This window comes from Anopheles stephensi, unplaced genomic scaffold (genome assembly GCF_013141755.1).
Source record: "Anopheles stephensi strain Indian unplaced genomic scaffold, UCI_ANSTEP_V1.0 ucontig306, whole genome shotgun sequence".
NCBI lineage: Eukaryota > Metazoa > Arthropoda > Insecta > Diptera > Culicidae > Anopheles > Anopheles stephensi.
The window spans coordinates 46,662-67,039 of NW_023405243.1; the positions used below are offsets into that span (position 1 = coordinate 46,662).

The 20,378-nt window shown below is 42.5% G+C and overlaps 2 protein-coding genes across 3 annotated transcripts; both read right to left on the reverse strand.

The window, feature by feature from the left end:
* Nucleotides 1-4,350: 4,350 nt before the first annotated feature.
* LOC118516504 lies at nt 4,351-10,926 on the reverse strand. Its single transcript, XM_036062435.1, has 5 exons — nt 10,432-10,926; nt 9,650-10,206; nt 8,548-9,562; nt 7,403-7,947; nt 4,351-4,369 (listed from the first exon to the last, which is right to left on the reverse strand). The coding sequence occupies exons 1-5, from the start codon at nt 10,924-10,926 to the stop codon at nt 4,351-4,353; spliced, it is 2,631 nt and encodes an 876-aa protein (XP_035918328.1).
* A 1,180-nt stretch (nt 10,927-12,106) lies between these two features.
* Nucleotides 12,107-14,940, reverse strand: LOC118516502. 2 transcript variants are annotated; one of them, XM_036062433.1, is made up of 3 exons: nt 13,336-14,940; nt 13,192-13,269; nt 12,107-12,266 (listed from the first exon to the last, which is right to left on the reverse strand). In XM_036062433.1, exons 1-3 carry the CDS (start codon nt 13,708-13,710, stop codon nt 12,219-12,221), a joined length of 501 nt encoding a protein of 166 aa, XP_035918326.1. In that variant the 5' UTR covers nt 13,711-14,940; the 3' UTR covers nt 12,107-12,218. The 2 variants fall into 2 exon arrangements, with proteins under 2 accessions (XP_035918326.1, XP_035918325.1); XM_036062432.1 differs by having other exon boundaries at nt 13,192-14,940.
* Between the last annotated feature and the right edge of the window lie 5,438 nt (nt 14,941-20,378).

Here is a 20,378-nt window from a genome sequence, read left to right on the forward strand (position 1 = left end):
CACTGCTGGGCAGTTTGAGAAACACTACACAGAGGCAAATGTTTGTGCTGTCCAAAACGCTGTTTTTTTGTTTGGTTTTTGTTTCACTCTCCAGATCCGATACACGGAAGGATGATCCGTTTACACACCACACTACCATCAACACAACACCGCCAGCAAAAGACCCGGACCTAATCATTGATACAACTTCTACAAGAGACCTGGATTTCCACAATACAATCGCCACACACCCACAACCGAGCATAACCGGGATAAGGCTAAATACCAGGGAGGAAATGCCTTGGTAGTTTCTTTGTGAATTTTTTGTTTTTGTATTTGTATTTCGTCAGCACATGCGGTGCTGACAATACGGCTCCTAGCAGTGATAATTAATAAATAATAATAATAATAATAATTTGCGGAAATTTTTTATCTTAACTTACAAACACATTAAATTTGAATGGTATAAAATGTCATTAGAACGGAACGTTTAGAGGCCCAGTGCCAGCATGCAAAGAGCCCCACACCAGTGCCGTAGGTGGAGCGCATTTCCGCCAAACTACCCCCATTCTGGGATGATATGCCTGAAATTTGGTTTGCTCAGGCGGAGGCTGAGTTTGAGGTATCTCAAATTACAAGGGAGCGCAACCGATACCAGATACCTAATAGGCGCTCTTCCTAAACAAACCTTAGCTAAAGTGTTGGATGTTATCAAGGCTCCACATGAAAAAAACACCATACAGTCATTTAAAGGAACAAGTTTCGAGTCGCCTTTCAACCAGTGAAGAAGCCCGACTTTCGAAACTCTTATATCACGTGTAGATGGGTGACAGGACACCATCCGAGCCTTATCGGCACATGGCGCAGCTCGTGGTTAGTTCAGATAATATCTCTGCCAAACTGATACAAAAGTTGTAGAAATCGAGTTGACCCAAATCCATTGAGGAAGCATTCTTTGCAGTTGATTCTAAGGACCACGATGAGCAAATGAAAATCGCCGATAGACTCTGGGATTGCAACAATCCATGTAGCTTTTCGCAATGGAATGTAAGCCAAAGTATTTTTATCAACACTACTCGACTGACGATATTCGTCAAGAAATGTCGGAGCTACGAAATATGATTCGCCAAATGGCTGTCAATTCTAATAATCAGCGAAAGGGACGAAAGAGAAATTGCTCAAAGTCGCGAAATAGGAGCAACACACCCTCACAACAGGGATAACGTCCGCTATGTTGGTACCACCGCAAATATGAACGGAACGCGAAGAAGTGTATCAACCCTTGCAATTTTAATTCAACGCAGGGTGGGAACAATTTATCTCCTCAAAAAACTAATTTGCTCCTTAGCATTGAGGGATAGCCCACGAGCGATTTTAAGCTCCTCACCTCGTCTCTTCATCAATGATGAGATTCACATTCCTTATAGATACCGGAGCTGACGTATCCGTCATTCTACAAAATTTTGTAGGCACTGTAGCCAAACCAACTGACCACGTATTAGCTGCAGCCAACGGTAGTACCATTGCTGCATATGGAACCAAGCTAATACAAGTATCTCTTGGATTGAGGCGGTCTTTCTCTTATACTTTCGTTATAGCAGCGGTTAATCGTCCTATGATAGGAGCTTACTTTATTCACAAACACGGTTTGTTAGTTGATCTTAAGGAGCGGCGCCTAATTGAACCAACTACAAATCTGGTGTCAAAGACTACTATTGCGACAGGGGACACTCCCGCACCAAAACATTTTTCTATGAAAGCAATTGAGTTCGGTGAGGTTTTAGACAATACCCATCATTGATCGAGCGCCCTGACTACAACACACCGGTCGGTCATTCTGTTTCACACTACATTGAAACAAAAGGCTCTACCATTTGCTAAGCTTCGCCTTCTGGAACCGAAGGAACGTAAAATTGCCCCGACAGAGTTTCAGCATATGCTAAACTTACGCATTAGCTGGCCATCCTCTTTTCCAGCTTCTTCGCCATTGCACATGGGTCCCAAAACAAATCACGACTGGCGACCATTTGGGGATTATCGACAACTGAACGCAATAACCACACTCGATCGATACCCTATACCACACGTGCAGGATTTCACCATGAACTTACATCGTTGCAAATTTTTCTCAAAACTGGACATTGTACGGGCGTGCCACCCTATTCCTATTGACGAGGAAAATGTCCACAAAACTGCTTGTTTTTACACAACCCTGACGTATTGACAGTTTCGTTAAGTTGGGGCATTCGCGTAGCCAGGATTCGTGTTGAGTGCAGAGGCGCTCACACGAATAAAAGTATTAAAGCCAGGCTACACGATGCGAGATGCCGAAAAGATTTCGCTAAAAAGGGGGGGTTATGCGAAATCTATACGTTAAAAACATTTCAGCTCCTTGAGCTGAAATCCATGCGATATCTTTTTGACACTTTGCCGAGATAATCAAAATTGAAATTGAGAAAAAAAAGAAGAAGGAATAAACCAAAACAAAACAAACCGCGACAAAGCCGGCAAAGCTACAGTATGATAAAAAAAAAATCTTAAATTTTACATGCTGCTTCAAAAATAACTTTGTTGTCTTTTGTTTTTAGAATAAATTTGAACATGGAAAATGCAAAGCCGCAACGTGCGTACGCGCAGAAGGTGAGTACGAACCATTCTCATTACCACATGATGAAAACGGAAGCCGGCTCTTCCAAGCAACAAATTGTAGCGGTCTCCTGAGGTGCCACTAATGTAGCGACGCTAGAAGTTCCCATGGCGAATGGAGGATGGTGGAATTGTGTAGTATATCTGCTACATCTGCTAACAGCATGTTAGATCATCCCGTACCTGCCTCACAAACCAAGAAAAGGGCAAGAACCATAAAAGGAACAGAAATAAGCACAAACTACCGCATGCCGATGCGACAATACAAACATGCAGAAAATAGGTCATAAACAAGCATAACGAAACATTTATTGTTGTCACTAGGGCCACATGCAAAACTGATACGGAAGAACCGCACTCTGTAAATAAGGAAGACACATTGTAAACCCGAAACCCGGAACAACTCAGCAGCCACACGTTTGCCAAACATATGTTGGACAAATGTTGGCTGACCATCAAAGAAAGCTTCAAATAAATAGAACCGCTCGAGAAGCAAAGGCAGACAGTGCCGAGTTACAGACGAAGCATGTTGCTGATGCAACTCGAGACTCCGACGTCAGTAAAAATAACCAACGTCTAGAGTCTCATTTCAACCCGTCGTTGTTCAATCACTGAAGGAAAGCTCGATCCGACACCAGTTGTCTAAGTTCACCTCCGCTCGATGTGTCATCACGTAAAAGTCCGAGTCAGCACTTTCCAATGAGTGCCGCGCACCAAATCGTACCGCGACCGTAAGCCATAGAATCGAAGGTGTGCCGATGCGTCATCCGAACGAACCGCATTGTTTACCACAATTGCATCGCTGCAGCTGCACTGGCAGCTGCCAGTGCATGGTGCATGTTGGCGTCCTATGTTGTGCGAGGATATTATACAGTTCTTCAATGAAGCCGCTGTTGAACTGCAATTAGTGACTGCTATTATTATTATTTTTTAATTGTAGAATACGGAGCTCTGCCTGCGTTTGGCAAATGCCGTGGAACGGCAGCCGATAATTTACACAAAAAGTTCCCGTAATTACAAAAATCGCAACTTGCAGAACGACGCTTGGTCTTGTGTCTTCTAATTTTGGTCTTGACAATCGTTGAGGCTAAGCGCCTATGGACCAACATGCTATGTAGCTTTCGATCATATCGGTCGAAAGTGCGGCAGAGAATGCATACTGGAGCAGGTAAGTTGTTATAAATTAATTAGTTAAGTAACTCAAAGTAATCTTTCTACTTCTTTTAGCATACGATGCAGTTTACCATTCCAGGTGGTTCGCCTACGAGGCGATGATGTTCATGGCGAATGCCACGGAGGACAACGAACATGCCGATACGGTTAGTATAACCTCTATTTACATTTCATGTAATTTCCAAAGGCTAGCAACATTACAGACATGGACAACGTAGGATGTATTGCAATCAGTAGATTAGTTAGTTTGAAATTCTTTATAAAACGGTATGACCGTATTGCATAGTAGGCTAATTGATAGTAGTGATAGCAATGTAGAATCAACTGATGTGGTTTCTATCATACGCTGCCGCTGTCTGCAATGTTGTTTATCTTGTGACATCATTTTTTAAATACCTGTATGTCGTAGTAAATAGCGCTGTTTGGTATATTTTACTTATCACGTTATGCTTACTTATTACACGCAACTTGACCTCTCTGGCCAAGACAACGGTCTGCTGTAGAGGTGTCCGACATTAACTAAAATCGAGCCAACGGAAACCTGTCGATCTGTTACACTATATGACCGTATCTGTTCAGGCGTGCAGGTCTGAGTTCATTTAGCGGTATACTCAATGTTTCTCAACTTTCCATGTAGTGCAGTGGTGTTATTTTTATTTTAAAACATTTAAACATTTAAGATTTTTTCTATGCCCCTAAAATTTACAAAAAGCAATAATTACATTTTTTTATTGTGAATAGAATGAACGATAATATCACGACATCACATTTTAATAGGATCTTTATCTTAAGTATCACTATCTTAAGTATCATTTTTATTTTAAAACATTTTAACGTTTAAGATTTTTTCTATTCGACTAAAATTTACAAAAAGCAATAATTACATTTTTTTTATTGTGAATAGAATGAACGATAATATCACAACAACGCATTTTAATAGGATCATTATCTTAAGCAAACTGAATAATTAATCTAATCTTCAGAAACGAATCACGTTCTAATGTCGGATGTCCACCTCGTCCCAAATTAAAGAAAAGAGAGGTGAGCACATAGTTTGGTGGTAGCAAAGTGGTCTTAAAATTTCCATTTACCTTTACGTGACATGTAAAGTTGGTCATTGTCAGTTGGTCATGTAGTTTCAGGGACTAAGCAGCATAATGATGGTAATTATTTTTAAAATCGAGAACCATATGCGTTCGAACATTCATCAATCGATCAGCTGTCCGTGACGAAACAAATTTAAGATTTACCAAATTATCATTGGCTCTCCAAACGCCAGGGACCACGTTCTCGCCAATGACTCTATCGAATGAGGATGGTGGAGAGTATATTGTTCTTGAAGCATTTCTTTGTAAATAGAAGTTGTAGTGTTGTGAGAAGAATTGTGTTGTGTAAAAAGTTCGTTGTGTAAATAGACAGTCGTTAGAACAATATGTTTTGCCACATTCGGAGAAAGAAGTATTTGTCCTTTCAATACTTGAAACCGATTTGCAAGTATTCCTAGCGCATTTTCAACGGGCATTCGAGCACGCGAATGTCTATAATTGAAAATGCGCTGATAGCTCCCAAGTGAGTGGAGCTCGCCAAAGGAACGGATGCAGTAATCGGTAAAAGCAAAAGCCTTGTCTCCTAATATAAAAAATGGTACTGGAATTTTATATGGTAATCGCAATGGCTCGGGATCTGGAATATTTAATAACTTGTTTTCAAGCTTTTGGAACAATCTACTGTTTCTAAATATTCCTCCATTCGAAATCCCACCCTTGCCTCCCGCATTAGCAAACATAAAATTGTAATCTGCATCTACCATTACCAGAAGCACAATACTATAAAAGTTTTTGTAGTTATAGTAATCGGATCCGCTGAGTGCAGGAGCGCGGGTGTGAAAATGTTTCCCATCTGTAGAATATTATCACTGGTTGGGAGTGATTTTTGTGATATCAGACGGACGTTAAAGAGTTGTAGTGTTGCGCGCTCGACTTACAATTTCATACTGTTTATTCACTGGTCCGGTTACAAGTTCATCCTATTCGATTACATAGTTCATCCATTGGTCAAGTCACTTTCCCCTTAATTCACTTCTAAGTTCGTTCGTGTGCGTCAATTTATACTATCTGCTTATAGTGTTGTTTTGTAACCATATTTCGTGTAATAATTAATATTTCATGCATTTTCTACATTCCGGCCACCAAAAGAGAATTCTTTTCAATTTCTGCAAATTCGTTGTTTTTCTTCATGTAACATGCTAACCAGTATCCTATTCGCTAATATATACGTAATTGACGTTTCGCTTGGATCGGTATCAGTGTTTGTTTACATTATTAGTGCACCATGTGGTTACACAAATCCCTCGTTTGTATCGATTGGTCGTGGTAACAAAGCTAAACGATTAGCTGCTCTAACAATTTGTTTCCCCCCTGCCGTACGTAGCGTAACTACACGCACGACACCATCCTTGCCCGGGTGCAGCGCCGTAATGCGCCCCATTGGCCAAACAGTCGGGTGAAGATTATCTTCCTTGATTATAACCAGCTGATGGATCTCCAGCTTAACCGGTGCGTTGTTAATGTGTTTGGCTCGGGCTTGGAGTTGTTGGATGTATTCCGGATACCATCGGGACCAGATCGTTTGCACGTGCCTCTGCACGAGTTGGTACTCCTTGAGTCGGTTGGTCGGAAGGTGTCGTATGTCAACATCCGGGATTGCTTGCATGTTGCTGCCGATTAGAAAATGACTTGGGGTTAATGGTTCTAAATCGCAAGGATCATCGGATAAAGGGGTCAAAGGACGGGAATTTAAACATTGCTCCACCTGAGCAATAAGTGTAAGCATACTTTCTTGGGCGATACTTGTTATACTTATCGTGCGTAAAATGTGTTTTTTAGCCGACTTGACTGCCGCTTCCCAGAATCCGCCGAAGTGAGGGGCCCTTGGGGGAATGAACTTCCATTCCATTTCGTTGGACGAACACCAATTGATGATAGACCGGCGATCGTCATCGTTCTTCTTCAGCATTTCGTACACGCGATGCAGCTCGTGGGCAGCTCCCTTAAACGTTGTCGCGTTGTCGGAGTGTAACTCGCACACCTTGCCTCGGCGTGCCACAAAACGACGTAGTGCTGCCAGAAATGCCGTAGTAGTTAAATCACTCACTAGCTCGATGTGTACGGCTCTAGTCGCGAAGCAAACAAAGATTGCGATGTACGCCTTCGTCGGACTCCGATTGCGGACGGGTGATTTCAGCATAAACGGCCCGCAGTAGTCCACTCCACTGATCGAGAAAGGTCTGGTCGGTGATACTCTCGACGTTGGTAGGTCAGCAACACTTTGTTTCACGAGAGTCGGCTTGTTTTTGAAACAAACGTGACACCGGTGGTAAACAGCCTTAACGAGATTCCTCCCACCAATCAACCAGAATCTTTGACGAAGTGTTGCTAATAACAGTTGCGGTCCAGCATGCAACAGTTGAAGATGATACGCCACTGCCAATAACACCGATAGTGGGTGCTTCGCCGAGAGAATCGCTGGATGTCGTCCTTCTTCTGGAAGATCAGCATTTCCGAGCCGGCCACCGACGCGTAACACACCAGTATGGTCGATGTACGGTGACAACCACTTCAGCTTCGATTTGTCGGAAACATGCTTCTCTTGAGCTAAAACCTTTAGCTCCTCCGCGAACGAATCCCTTTGGGCTAACTGGCATAACTTCAGTTCGGCCCGACGTAGTTCCGTGGCTGTAAGCGGTGGAACACTCTTCTCCTCGATGTGTGGCGCATCCTTGCAGCTTACTCTCGATGATTTGTTGGCTCCCTTGATGCACTCCATGAAGCGTAAACAATAAGCTACAACTCGTCTCAGCCTGTAGTATGATGAGTATCGCTCGAACAGTTTGTCACGGAACTCACACCTCGTAGAAACTGTGACAATCCGTGACGCCGTCGCCCGTTCTTCGATGACACCGTCATTCTCCTTCACTGCTGGTGGATGATTTGGCCATGCATCATGGCTGTAAGCCAACCAACGAGGCCCATGCCACCAACGTTCACAATTACGCAGCTCCTCCGGCTTCAGACCCCGTGATATGTCGTCTGCTGGATTATCACAACCAGGAACGTGACGCCACTCAGCTATCCGCGTTTCTTCCTGTATCTGCGCCACTCGGTTGGCGACAAATGGTTTCCATCGACGTGGTGGAGAATCCAGCCAATACATTACCGTCATTGAATCGGTCCAACAAAAGGCCATCGTAGATGCCGGTAACGTTCGACTCACCTTCTGGAACAGTTGGGTTGCTAATCGTGCGGCGCACAATTCCAACCTGGCGATCGAGTGCGTATTCGCCAATGAAACCACTTTCGACTTCGCTGCTAACAATTGCACCGTCACAATGTTGTCCGTCGATTCTGCGCGTACATAACAGCAAGCACCATATGCACTTTGTGACGCATCAGCGAAGACGTGCAATTGCAAGCTGACCGTTGTAGGTTGGGAGATAAAACGTGGCACTCTTAATTCGCGTAGCGAATATAACGTTGAATGAAAGCTTCTCCACTCTTGTTGAAGCTCACCGGGCAGTGCACGTTCCCAATCCCAAGCCTTTCCATTCTCCTTCAAACTCCACAAACGTTGTAGAAAGACTTTCGCGATGATGATTGTCGGACCCAACAAACCAAGTGGGTCGAATATGCTTGCCGTGTACGACAAGATCAAGCTTCTCGTTAATACTTCAGCTGGTTGTGGAAGGCCAACCTTGAAGGAAAACGAATCGTTGGCGGGTTCCCAAACCAGCCCCAGCGTCGAAACAGCTTGACCATCCTTCCACTCGTGCATTGATTGAATCGCAAGATCTTCACGTGGGACATCTAGAAGCGATTCTGGAACGTTAGATGCCCACTTTTTCAATGCGAAACCAGCTGAATCGAGCATTGCGGTGATTTGCTTTCGCACTTCTACTGCTTCGTTAAGGTCAGTCGCTCCTGTTAGTAGATCGTCGACGTAAAAATCACGTAACACGGGATCAACTGCCTTCGGGAATTGATCTTTGTGGTCATGCGCAACCTGCTGGAGCGTTCTAGTGGCGAGGAATGGAGCTGACGCCGTGCCGTAAGTAACGGTATTCAGCTCGTAGGTCGATATCGGATCCAGGGGGCTCTTTCGGTACCTGATACGTAGCAGATTCCGATCGATGATGTTGTGGAGAATTTGCCGGTACATTTTTTCCACATCGGCCACTAATGCGATTGCGTAGGACCTGAATCGCAATATAATCGTTAGTAGATCTTCCTGGACAATTGGGCCAACTAGTAACGTATCGTTTAAGGAGTATCCCGAGCTCGTTTTACAGGACGCGTCAAACACGACCCGTACCTTTGTGGATGTACTCGATTCCTTCACCACCGCATGGTGAGGAATATAACAATGCGGAACACTATCATCCACTGGTTCGGTAAGTTTTCGCATGTGACCAAGTTCCTCGTACTCTTGCATGAAACGCTTATATTCCATCTCCATTTCAGGGTTGATCTTCAATCGCCGCTCCACAGCCATCAGTCGTCGATCCGCAATCTCCTTTGATGAACCCAATACTATATCTGCTCTGGGATTACGAGGCAGACAAACGATGTAACGACCATGGTGATCACGCGTTGTAGTGGCAGCATAATGCTTCTCACAAGCATCTTCCTCAAGCGAGAGAGCGGGTCCCTCTAGATTGGTCTCGTTCTCCCAAAACCGTTGCAGCAATGTATCGAGAGACTCATGGCTCCTAATTGAGTGGCACGAAACAGGACTAGCGACTGAAATGTGGGAAGTATTCCCAGCAACTGTCCACCCAAACGGAGTCTCAACCAACCAAGGACCGCCTTTGACCAGTAACTGCTTCTTTCCGGTATGCCATTCCCAATATGCGTCACTCCCAATGATCACATCAACTCTTGAAGGAAGGTTAAAGGCAGGATCAGCCAACGGAACGTCAGGGAATTTCCAACCAGCAACATCGATTGGGGCAGTCGGTATCTCAGCACAAGGGGAGTTCACTATCAGGAACTCAAGTGGCGACGAAAATGGCGCTGACTTTGACTGCACCGTTGCGATGATCGAACCCTTGGCTTGCTGAACACCCTCACCGATACCTGTCAATGCAACGTTGATCTTTGTACGACGTGTCAGCAGCTTCCGCGCTAGGGATTCGGACACGATATTGCACATGGATCCTGAATCCAACAACGCTCGTGCTTCATGCCGAATGCCATGGTCATCGACTAACCAGAGAACCACCGTTTCGAGAACCACAATTTCATTGCTCGAACCTACGTTCATGGTTACCTGTGGCGGTGAATCGTCGTGCAACATGCTGTGATGACGTGCGTTGCACTTGTTGCAACGGAAGACGGAATTGCACGACCGTACCTGATGATTCGGGTTCAAACAGTTGAAGCATAGTTTATGCTTCGCAATCACTTCACGCCGGAACTTTACGTCTCCTTTGCAGAACTTCGGGCAGCTTCGTAGATGGTGTGGCTCTGCACACTCTAATGGACAGGATGCGTAGGATGTGCTGCTAGCTGGCTTCCGCGTTGACACTGAATTGCTCACGTATCTAACCTTTCCTCCCATTCTTCTTTCTCCACAGGCCACCGGCGTTTGTTTCGATTCAGATATCTTCGCTAACGTTTGGGACGAACGAAGGATTCGGATTCTATCCTGCAGGAAATCGATTAGATCTGAATACTTATCCTTGGGGCTGGCCGATGAATGCTTTTCCCAAGCTAGGATGGTTGATGAATCCAATTTGAAGAACAGCAATGTGGTGAGGGGAGTGTCCCAGTTGTCAACCGGTTCCTTCAGCTTTCTTAAACCGTTCACGTGCCGCGTGAACTCGTCCACAAGCTGCGCCAATTCATCCACAGATCCTTCATGCATCGCGGGAAGGTGATGCAATGTTCGATAATAATCACGGACTAACATGCGCGGGTTATCATACCGTTTCAGCAGCGCGGCCCAGGTGGTCGCATAGTTGTCCGCGGTCAATGTGGTATGCTCGAACAGCAGCGCCGCCTCACTCTTCAATGATGACAACAGATACTGAAGTTTCAGTATCGAAGGTATATCTGCTGACGAATCGATCATTGCCACGAAGCGATCACGAAACGTGAGCCACTTCGTCGTATCACCGTCGAACGTGGGGAGATCGATTTTCGGTAACCGCACATTAATTGATCCGAAATTACCCGTTGAGTTCAGGCTAGAATTGGCTTGCAAAATCGACGCGTTGAGAGGATTGGCTTCACACGGTTGCTTTTGCAACAAAAATCCTTTCACCTTTCGGTACACACTGTCCATTTCACATCGCTCTTGCAGCAAAGCTTCTAACGCTTCGGGAGATTCTTCCAATTCCTCCAGTTTTGCTACCGCGTTCAAATAATCTTGAACATGCCGTTCTAGCTGATCCAAGCACACTGGTATTTCACCCACATCACTTTCACTATAATCGTTTTTAAATTGTTCAATGTTCTTCACAAGCATTTGCGCTTGGCGCTTTTTTAATTGCGCGGCTTTGATTTTCTTCTCCATTTTCTACGTTGCTTCACTAACACACACGTAAAATGAACAAAGTTCAATGTTCTGCACTTCACTAACACTTAATACAGACGATGTAACGTTCACTTTGAATTTGATTCGAAATTGTTCACAACCTGCTGCGTTGCATGCAAGTTTCGTTAGAATACGATAGGAGTGATGGCCGTTAAAATGGAACCACGCTTCGCAATGGCGTAGATTTCCGATGAAGCTAAGCTACGCGGGACGCTAAGCTTTGCCTGTTGCCTTAAGTTGATGCGTAACAACAACTTTCACTCCAGTAAGTCGATTTGAATAAATCGCAACACAACTCACGAGAAAACAAACGAACATACAAGGGTTCACGTGCACGTAATGACCTTTCACAGCAATTCGCGCCAATATGCGGAGCAAGACAGCGAACTGTTCGTTTCCTCACAAACACAGAGATGATTCACGTCACTGTGTACGGTAATTAACGTAGTGAATTTTTTCCGAAATCACTAAACCGACTTCACCATATCCGGTTCGAAGGACCAAAAATGTAGAATATTATCACTGGTTGGGTGTGATTTTTGTGATATCAGACGGACGTTAAAGAGTTGTAGTGTTGCGCGCTCGACTTACAATTTCATACTGTTTATTCACTGGTCCGGTTACAAGTTCATCCTATTCGATTACATAGTTCATCCATTGGTCAAGTCACTTTCCCCTTAATTCACTTCTAAGTTCGTTCGTGTGCGTCAATTTATACTATCTGCTTATAGTGTTGTTTTGTAACCATATTTCGTGTAATAATTAATATTTCATGCATTTTCTACACCATCTATCGCTGCAATGGCATGGGGAAAGTTCCAACGCTGCTAAAACCTTTTTGATACTTCCAGCCATTGTTCTTTAGTGGATGGTAACTGAAAATGAAAAGAATAATTAATTTCAAGTGCATTAAAATGAAATATAGCAATACGGCCAGGCCATTCTTCATGAATAAAAAAATTGTATTAATCTGTTTTCTTTTTTATAATTTCAGCTTGACGATCATGATGAGGGCCTTGCTCAGCACTCCCTCGTCTCGACCGCGCCATCCACCGTTCAATCCTTTACCCATCCGATATCTACAACACCAAAACCCCGATTTCCATAATTGACCATTCCTACAGTTCTAGAACCTCTGCCCAACCTTCTTCTTCCCGTGCCGGCCCTTCCGGCCTCCAAACAATACAGCCTTCTTCTCCTCGTCCCGGCCCTTCAAACCTTCGGTGCACACAGCCCTCGTCGTCTCATTTCATTTACACACCGATTCGTTACTCCTTTCCCAAGGTTCCCTTGTCCCTCCCAATGCTCCACAACGGCGTCGTCGTCGAAGAAACCATGATGGCAGGGGCAGTGAGTTGAGCGAGGCCCTCAAGCAGCTGATGGAGGCCACAAGGGAGAATGCACACTCCCGGGAGAACACGTTTGGCCGCTGGGTCGCTGGATTTCTCCACCGTTTTTCATCCGAAGAACAGGATTTTGTAACGTCGAGGATTCAGCGATCCATGCTCAATGCAGAAGATTTAGTTTTGGCCAAACGTGCTAACCGGGAGTAGTTTTTTTCTTTAGCATAGTATAGTGTAGATTTAGGTTTTTTAGTTAGTTAGTTAGTTAGTTTACATTAGCGTAATTAGTTTAGTTAGCATTAGTTTGTTTGTAAATAAAGTTAGATTTTTTGGTAGGATAGTTGTAAGTTTTGTTAAATAGATTACGGTTTACTATACCTAACAAAATATTGTTGTACATTTATTGGTGTACAATTGATCTAAAATCAAATTCGAAAGAAACGTATTCGAATCCTACCTTCACATATGATCGTAGAGTTTTTGTAAGGCAGATACACGTTTCCTTTACTATGTTGCTTATGGAGGAACGAGACACCTGAAATAATACAAAGATGTTATAATTTGTTCGTTTAAGTATATCCCTCACGCACGAGATACTCACTCGAAACAAATATTGCAAACTACTGAACGTTTCTCCAGCTGCTATATACCGCAACGTAATTAGCAACCTTTCTTGGGCTGTGATGGAGTCACGCATATTGGTGTTCATGCGACTTATTGCCGGCCTTATAGCTTGCAGCAAAACAATAAAATCTTCCTTCTTCATTCGAAGAAAGTTAACGACGGTTTCGTTGGCTTGTTCTGCGACAATATTATCCAGCAAGCGGTTGCCATCTTCTTGCCGCCGGAAAAAAATTGGTCGCATCCACCACGTGCGCACAATTTGCCTGTTGCGTCTTCGCAAATTCACTTCATTCAATTCCACAACCCACGATAACGAAGCGAACCACTCTTCGCTCATCAACAGATTCTCCATTGCAAACTTTTCACAGCAAAATCCTTAATATTTCCAAATCACCGCCGGAAAACAAATCAACAACCGGAAACAACACTGCCTGTATGTTTACAAACATGGCGAGGAATGACAGAAAAATTTCGCATAGATCGAATGACAGCTGCTGGGTGTGCGCTTTGTTGCCCTAAACGCGGCTATATGAACCGAATTGTTTTTGACGAAATAATTTCGCCAATCCTCCCCTTGTAAGCGAAATCATTACGAAATTTCGCATCGTGTAGCCTGGTTTTTAAAAATAAGTGCACTAGGAAAAATAAACTCTCTTACCTGCGTACTTCCAAGCAACACAAACGACGGTTAATATTCATCACTGCAACAAAAAAAAAAACACATCCGAAAACTCCCGCGAACACTGCTATTATCACCTCATTCAGCCAAACTTTCCAAAGATTCATGAATAGCATTTTCAGCGATCTGGAATTTGTCTTTGTCTATATTGACGACATCCTTACAGCTAGTCCACCGAAAGAAATGCACATTGAACATTTGCATAAAGTGTTCCATCGGCTAGCTAGTCCTGACATCAAAATAAAGTCATCCAAATGTGTTCTTGGCGTACCATCGTAGGATTTCCTTAGTCACAACATTTCTGAAAAAGGTATAACTCCTTCTTCTTCTAAGGTAAAGGTAATTACAAAATTTCCCTCTCCATCATCCGTTAAACATTTTCAGCGATTGGCAGGAATGATACATTACCACCATCATTTCATTCCACAGGTTTCCAACAAGTTGAGCCTCTTGTATCAACTCATTGCTGAATATAACGACAAAAAGAGTAAACAAAACTTTGAATGGTCAGAAGAATGTGAACAAGCAATACTTCAAGTAAAACATGACCTATCAAATGCAATCATGTTACCTCATCCACAGAGTAACGCTAATTATTCTCTCACTAACGACGCGACTTAACTATGCAGTTGGCGCGATACTTCAACATCATCTCAATGGTGAAAGTCAACCGTTGGCATTTTACTCAAAAACAACAACACCAACCGAGCAGAGATACTCAACCTTTGATAGAGAACTACTTGCCATTTTCCTAGGAATCAAACATTTTAGGCACTTCCTCGAAGTAAGAGGCTTTAAGGTGTTAACAGACTACAAACCTCTAACATTGGCGTTAAAATCCAAGGCTGAAAAGTCTTCGCGACAAAGTCGACATCTCGACTTCATCTCCTAGTACACCTCTGATATACGTACATATATATACATATATCTCTGATATATATATATATATATATATATATATATATATATATATATATATATATATATATATATATATATATATATACATTCGGGGAGAGAGCAACGTAGCAGCGGATGCCTTATCTAGCATTGGAGTCATGGATTCCATTGCAATGTTAACGGATCAAACTATTCCAAAAGAGCAAAAGAAAGATTCACATTTAAAAATACTACCAACAAAACAGAGCAGAAACACTACATATAAACTAATAAAAATATCTTCAAACAATGTTCAACTATTGATAGAATCTTCTGCAGGAAAACAACGTTTATATGTTCCCTTATCTCTGCGTAAGCTTACATTCCAAGGGATCCACAATAACTCACATCCCGGCATTCGGGCTACTAGAAAGCTTATGACCGATCGTTATTTCTGGCCATCCATGAACAAGGACGTGGGAGAATGGACACCAAAAGGCCAAAATAACACGCCATACTCACTAGCCATTGGAAACATTTGACATTCCGAAAGGCAGGTTTAACCACATCCACCTGGACATCGTTGGTCCTCTACCTCCTCCGGAAGACATGTGTTACCTACTCACAATAGTGGATAGATTTACAAGATGGCCTGAGTGTTACCCAATGGCAGATATGTCAGCAGCTACAATCGCAAAAACATTTGTCGACAATTATGTCTCTAGTAGTGTCGACAATTATGGAAAATCTAGTGACAAGCGAATACCGTTGAACATGAAAAATATTTAAGAAAAGCTTTGTTGTTATACAATCATTTAAAATCTGAAACAGGAGCCCCTAGTTAATCATTGCGTTTCACTGGCAATGTAAAAACAAGAGAAGATTTGTAAAACTATACAATCTACGCAAAGAGTTTTTAATAGTTTAACTGTGACGATTAGTAGTGAGTAAGCAGTATTAAATGGAGATGTATGCGTAGATAGATGATAAGAGCGAAATACAGATATAAACGAGAGGTCAAGGTGTACTCACGCATTTAAAGAACACCACTTTTGGCAACGAGGAAAATTCGGCCTGCGTGTAAATGTCGAGTCTAAAATCAGAAGAAAAAAAAACAAGTCGTTAATCGGTGACATAGAGCCCTTTATCATGGGGGAAAGCATCCGTGAATACTTAGAAAGAATGGACATTTTCTTTCAAGTGCATGAAATAGAAGTGTTAAAGTTAGAATGAGCATCAATGTACAGTCTGATATCGAAGATAGTATCACCGGAGGAGCCAAAGTCGTGCAACTATGAGAAGCTGTGTATGAAGCTTAGAGAACAATTGGAGCTTAAAGTGAATGTAGTGGCGGAACGATACAATTTCAGACACTGTATGCAGCAAGAACTCTCTTTTCCTGAATACATTGTGGAACTGAAAGCCAGGATGCAAACGAGTTAGTGCCAAGCGTTTTTGCTCGAAATGTTGCGTTCCCAGATTTTTAATAAGATCGGGCATGTGTCGTCCTGTTGGAAGAATTGAGAAAGTAAAGTACAAAGTTTGAATGCGCACGAGAGAGAAATGAGTGATGAAATGAGAGAGAATTTTCGCAGTCTAATTGATGGAAATCATTGAAAAATGATTAAAGATTTCGAAGCTTGTTTGATTTTATTATTATTATTATTATTATTGTTATTATTATTATTTTAATTGTTATTATTATTATTATTATTATTATTATTTTTAAACCGGATGCCTCCAGGGCTTTCCAGTGGCGTCAGATACAATAAAAAATAAAAAAATAAACATATAACTAAAACGTCATGCACGGGACGAAACATATTAGGACAAGGAAGACAATACAAGGAAACAGAATGAAGCTAAGGACATATGCTATGGTCAAACAAATCACCTACTGAATTGAAGTCATATAATGCGCGCATCCAAGGGCCATTTTTAGATCGTGAGCATCGCAAAACGGTAGCATGGGACAAAGATGAGAATGGCTGCCAGGAGGGTAGGAGAGCCAATGTTGGCAAGAAGGATGTTGGCAATAAATAGCCTGCGTGCTTGACAATGACGGTCTTTTAAGCCAACCAAACCCAGCAACTGACATCGTACCGAGTATGGAGGAGAAGCAGCACTGGGGTCGTTAAGGAAGCACCTTACGGCGATTCTAGCAAACTTCCGTTGTACCTTCTCCAACCCATTCATAGAGGTGACACCTGCTGGGGACCAAACGACGCTGGCGTAGTCCAAGATCGAACGGACCCAGCAGCAATACAACGCCCTCAAGCACAATGGATCACGAACCTCAGACGCCATTCAGGTGATGAGGGCCAATAAAATGTTGGCTCGCTCGAGGACTGAGTTGATATGTGGCTCAAAAGACAGTTTGTCATCGAGCCACACACCAAGGTGCTTTACCAGAGTGACTCGTAGGAGTGGTGAGCCACCGTGCTGGTAGTCATATAGCTGCTTGTAATGAGAGCGGCCGAACGAGATTACGCAGCATTTTTCTACATAAAGGATGAGCCCGTTAGAGGAACACCAATCCGCAAATGCATCGGCGTAGCTTTGAAGGCAAAGGAAGTCTTGAGACGAGGACACAGGAAGATAGAACTAAACATCGTCAGCATACAACAGACATCCTTTGGGGGAACTCCACTACACCCCAATATTTCATAAGGCATATGCGCTGCCGTACGCGCTTGTGACAAAAGTAGAAGAAAGTTTAGAAACGTAAGTGGATGATGGAATTTTGTTTCCATGCCCTTCGGAGTGCAATCTGCAACGGTCGTTGTACACGATACGATTCTTTGATGGCAAATGTTAACAATACCACCACAAAAAAAGAATCGCTCGCTCTGTAAAAAAGAATCGCTCGCTCTGTTAAAAGGAATCGCTTGCATGATTGTGTTTAGACGGCACGAATCTTTTCATGAATGTGTGTGGTACCTACGAAAAGACATCGGTACTTTCTGCTAGAAGAAACAGTGTAAAAGTAAATTAAGTTACTCTTCCCCCAAACTCTTTAACATAAATTTTAACTAAACCTATAACACACAGTCCTTAGCGGGAGTTGTCAAAAGATTCGCCCAAAAGATTCGTGTTGTCCACCAAACTCGGATTCGCCGAATCTGCTCGAATGCACCAATACAGTGAAACAAACATTCGTTGTCAAGGGAGAATTGCGGTAGAATCGAACAGTGTAAAGCGACCTAATCAATGATTGTTAAAATAGTTTAACAAACTCAAGGTAAAGCGTATTTGGATGATATTTTGGTAGGAGGAAAAACGAAAAAAGAATGCATGGGTACTTTGACGGAAGTGTTAAGAAGGCTCGAAAAACAAAAAGTAAAGATGCATGAAAAAAGGCAGTTTATTTTCTAAACGAAAACAGAATAATTGGGCTACGTAAAAACAGAAAACGGAGACACACCAAACGTAGAAAAAGTTGAGGCTATAGATAATGCCTGCCCAGCGCCCGGAAACGTTATGCAGTTACTAGCATATATGGGAATATTAAATTATTATGGTAGGTTCCCACCAGATTTAGCAAATATACTAAAACCTTTACACGAGTCGAGAGGGAAAAAAGATAAATTCAAACATTCTATAGAATTTCATACGTCTTTCGAAAAGACAAAGGACACTGCTGAAAGCAAATCACGTCGTAGAACCATACGATCGTAATTTGACGGTAGATGCTGGCCCTTATGGTCCTCACGAAAAAGGAAGACAAAAAAGCCGATTAATTTTGCGTCAGCGACGCAAACACACAAACACACAAAAACTATGCACAAGTCCAGAAGGAAGCACTAACGGTAGTTTACGGTGTGCTAAAAAACCACAAATAAATGTACGGAGTAAAGTTTAAACTTGTACCGGATAATGCAGGAGTACAAGTATTTAAGCCTTCAAGAGCAGCATCATCAATTGCGGTTGCTAGATTAAGCCGTTGGGCATTGATATTGGCTAATTACGAATTTGTGACTGTGCATAAACCCGGAAAATACAAGGTTCATGTACATGCTATGAGCAGGTTACCGTTGGAACAAGAGTCGATCATAGAACAAGCAGGAGTATCATGACACGTATTATCTTCCATTCCAATCATAGACATCTATCGCGAAGCCAGTCGATAAAAATAAACCACTGGTTTGGTTATATCGACCAATAAATTTATCTACTCGAATTGGCATCGCGAACGCCTACCGCTCACGAGTCGATAAAAAGATAACGATCGATATAAATACTGATCGAGTAGTTACGCTATCTGTCAAATTGGCTGTCAAATCTCTGGTTTGTTTACAAATAGCAACACAAGATTGTTATTGGTAGTGGGAAAAGTTTGGTTAAAAATGTTTAATGCATTATTTTTAACGGATGATGGTGATGATGATCATACAAATCTTGCAGCATACCGAAGGCATTTGTTACCAGGCATTTTGAATTACCAGATAAAACGTAAGTGAAAACATGTGTGGTGGAAGTGACCATCGATTGCATTGCTACGTGGAAGGATGCTAGGAGGTGTACACCCTGAAGACGGGCAGTGGTTTACAGTATGGCTAGTCAGGTGGTTACTGGCTCTAGTTCCCGGAGAAGCGCACACTGAACTTTGATGAAGAGCCTTCCGAAGGGTGTCGCAGAGCGCGTGTCGTATGTCGGGTGCGCGCGTGGCCCGGTATTAGGAGATTGAGTGTTCCGTTGGTCATTACGTTACTGGTAGCTAGCCAGCAACTTAAATTATGCGTGTTGTGTACTAATCCTTGTTGGATGAACAGCCGTTGCCTATTTTTATAAGTGTTCATGATTTTAAGTTTTTCAATATAATTACATTACATGTTGATTGTTTAGATTGATTCAAAATTCGAAATTCATTGAAATTCTCGGCAAAATCATGATAAATATAATTTTCAGCATTTTTTTTCCTTTTACGACCCAATAAAATCGTTAAATTTACTAGAAAACTTTGACATAGCACATAAATAGTACAATTTTTTTCCTAAATCCAACGTAAGCTCTCAAATCCGACTCCGTACCGTTTATCAACTGGTTCGTGGCAGTAGATAAATATATCGATCGGTAGTGCCAAACTGTGTCGTTCGCGATGCAAATTAACGACTTTTTTAACCACTGCTCGACTTTTTCCTCACGATTTGTATGACGGGCATGACAGTTGTTACCATCGTTTTACGGGTTGACAAATTTGTTGCGTTGCGATACCATTCCGCCATGATAGTCGTTATATCGATCGATATATTTATCGACTGGTGGTTAATTTGGTTGGCGATAGGTGTCATAGTGTGAGAAATATTCTCGACGCTGGAGAAATTATCGCGGTAAAATTCGAGGTAAAGTGAAACCCGTGCAGTCTTGGCGTCGTTCCGTTTGTAACTGTTTGTCCATTCGTCCTAGTTCATTTTACATACATAATTCATTCGAAATTCATCCTTATTTTCCTGGTTGTCAAT

Coding starts and splice junctions, on each gene's coding strand:
- LOC118516504 (XM_036062435.1), bottom strand. CDS start 10,926: ATGATCGATTCGTCAGCAGATATACCTTCGATACTGAAACTTCAGTAT. Junction 10,207..10,431: donor AATCGAAACAAACGCCGGTG/GCCTGTGGAGAA, acceptor CCGAATCATCAG/GTACGGTCGTGCAATTCCGT. Junction 7,948..8,547: donor ACGATTCGTTTTCCTTCAAG/GTTGGCCTTCCA, acceptor CGAGTGGCGCAG/ATACAGGAAGAAACGCGGAT.
- LOC118516502 (XM_036062432.1), bottom strand. CDS start 13,710: ATGGAGAATCTGTTGATGAGCGAAGAGTGGTTCGCTTCGTTATCGTGG. Junction 12,267..13,191: donor CTCTACGATCATATGTGAAG/GTAGGATTCGAA, acceptor TTTCATTTTCAG/TTACCATCCACTAAAGAACA.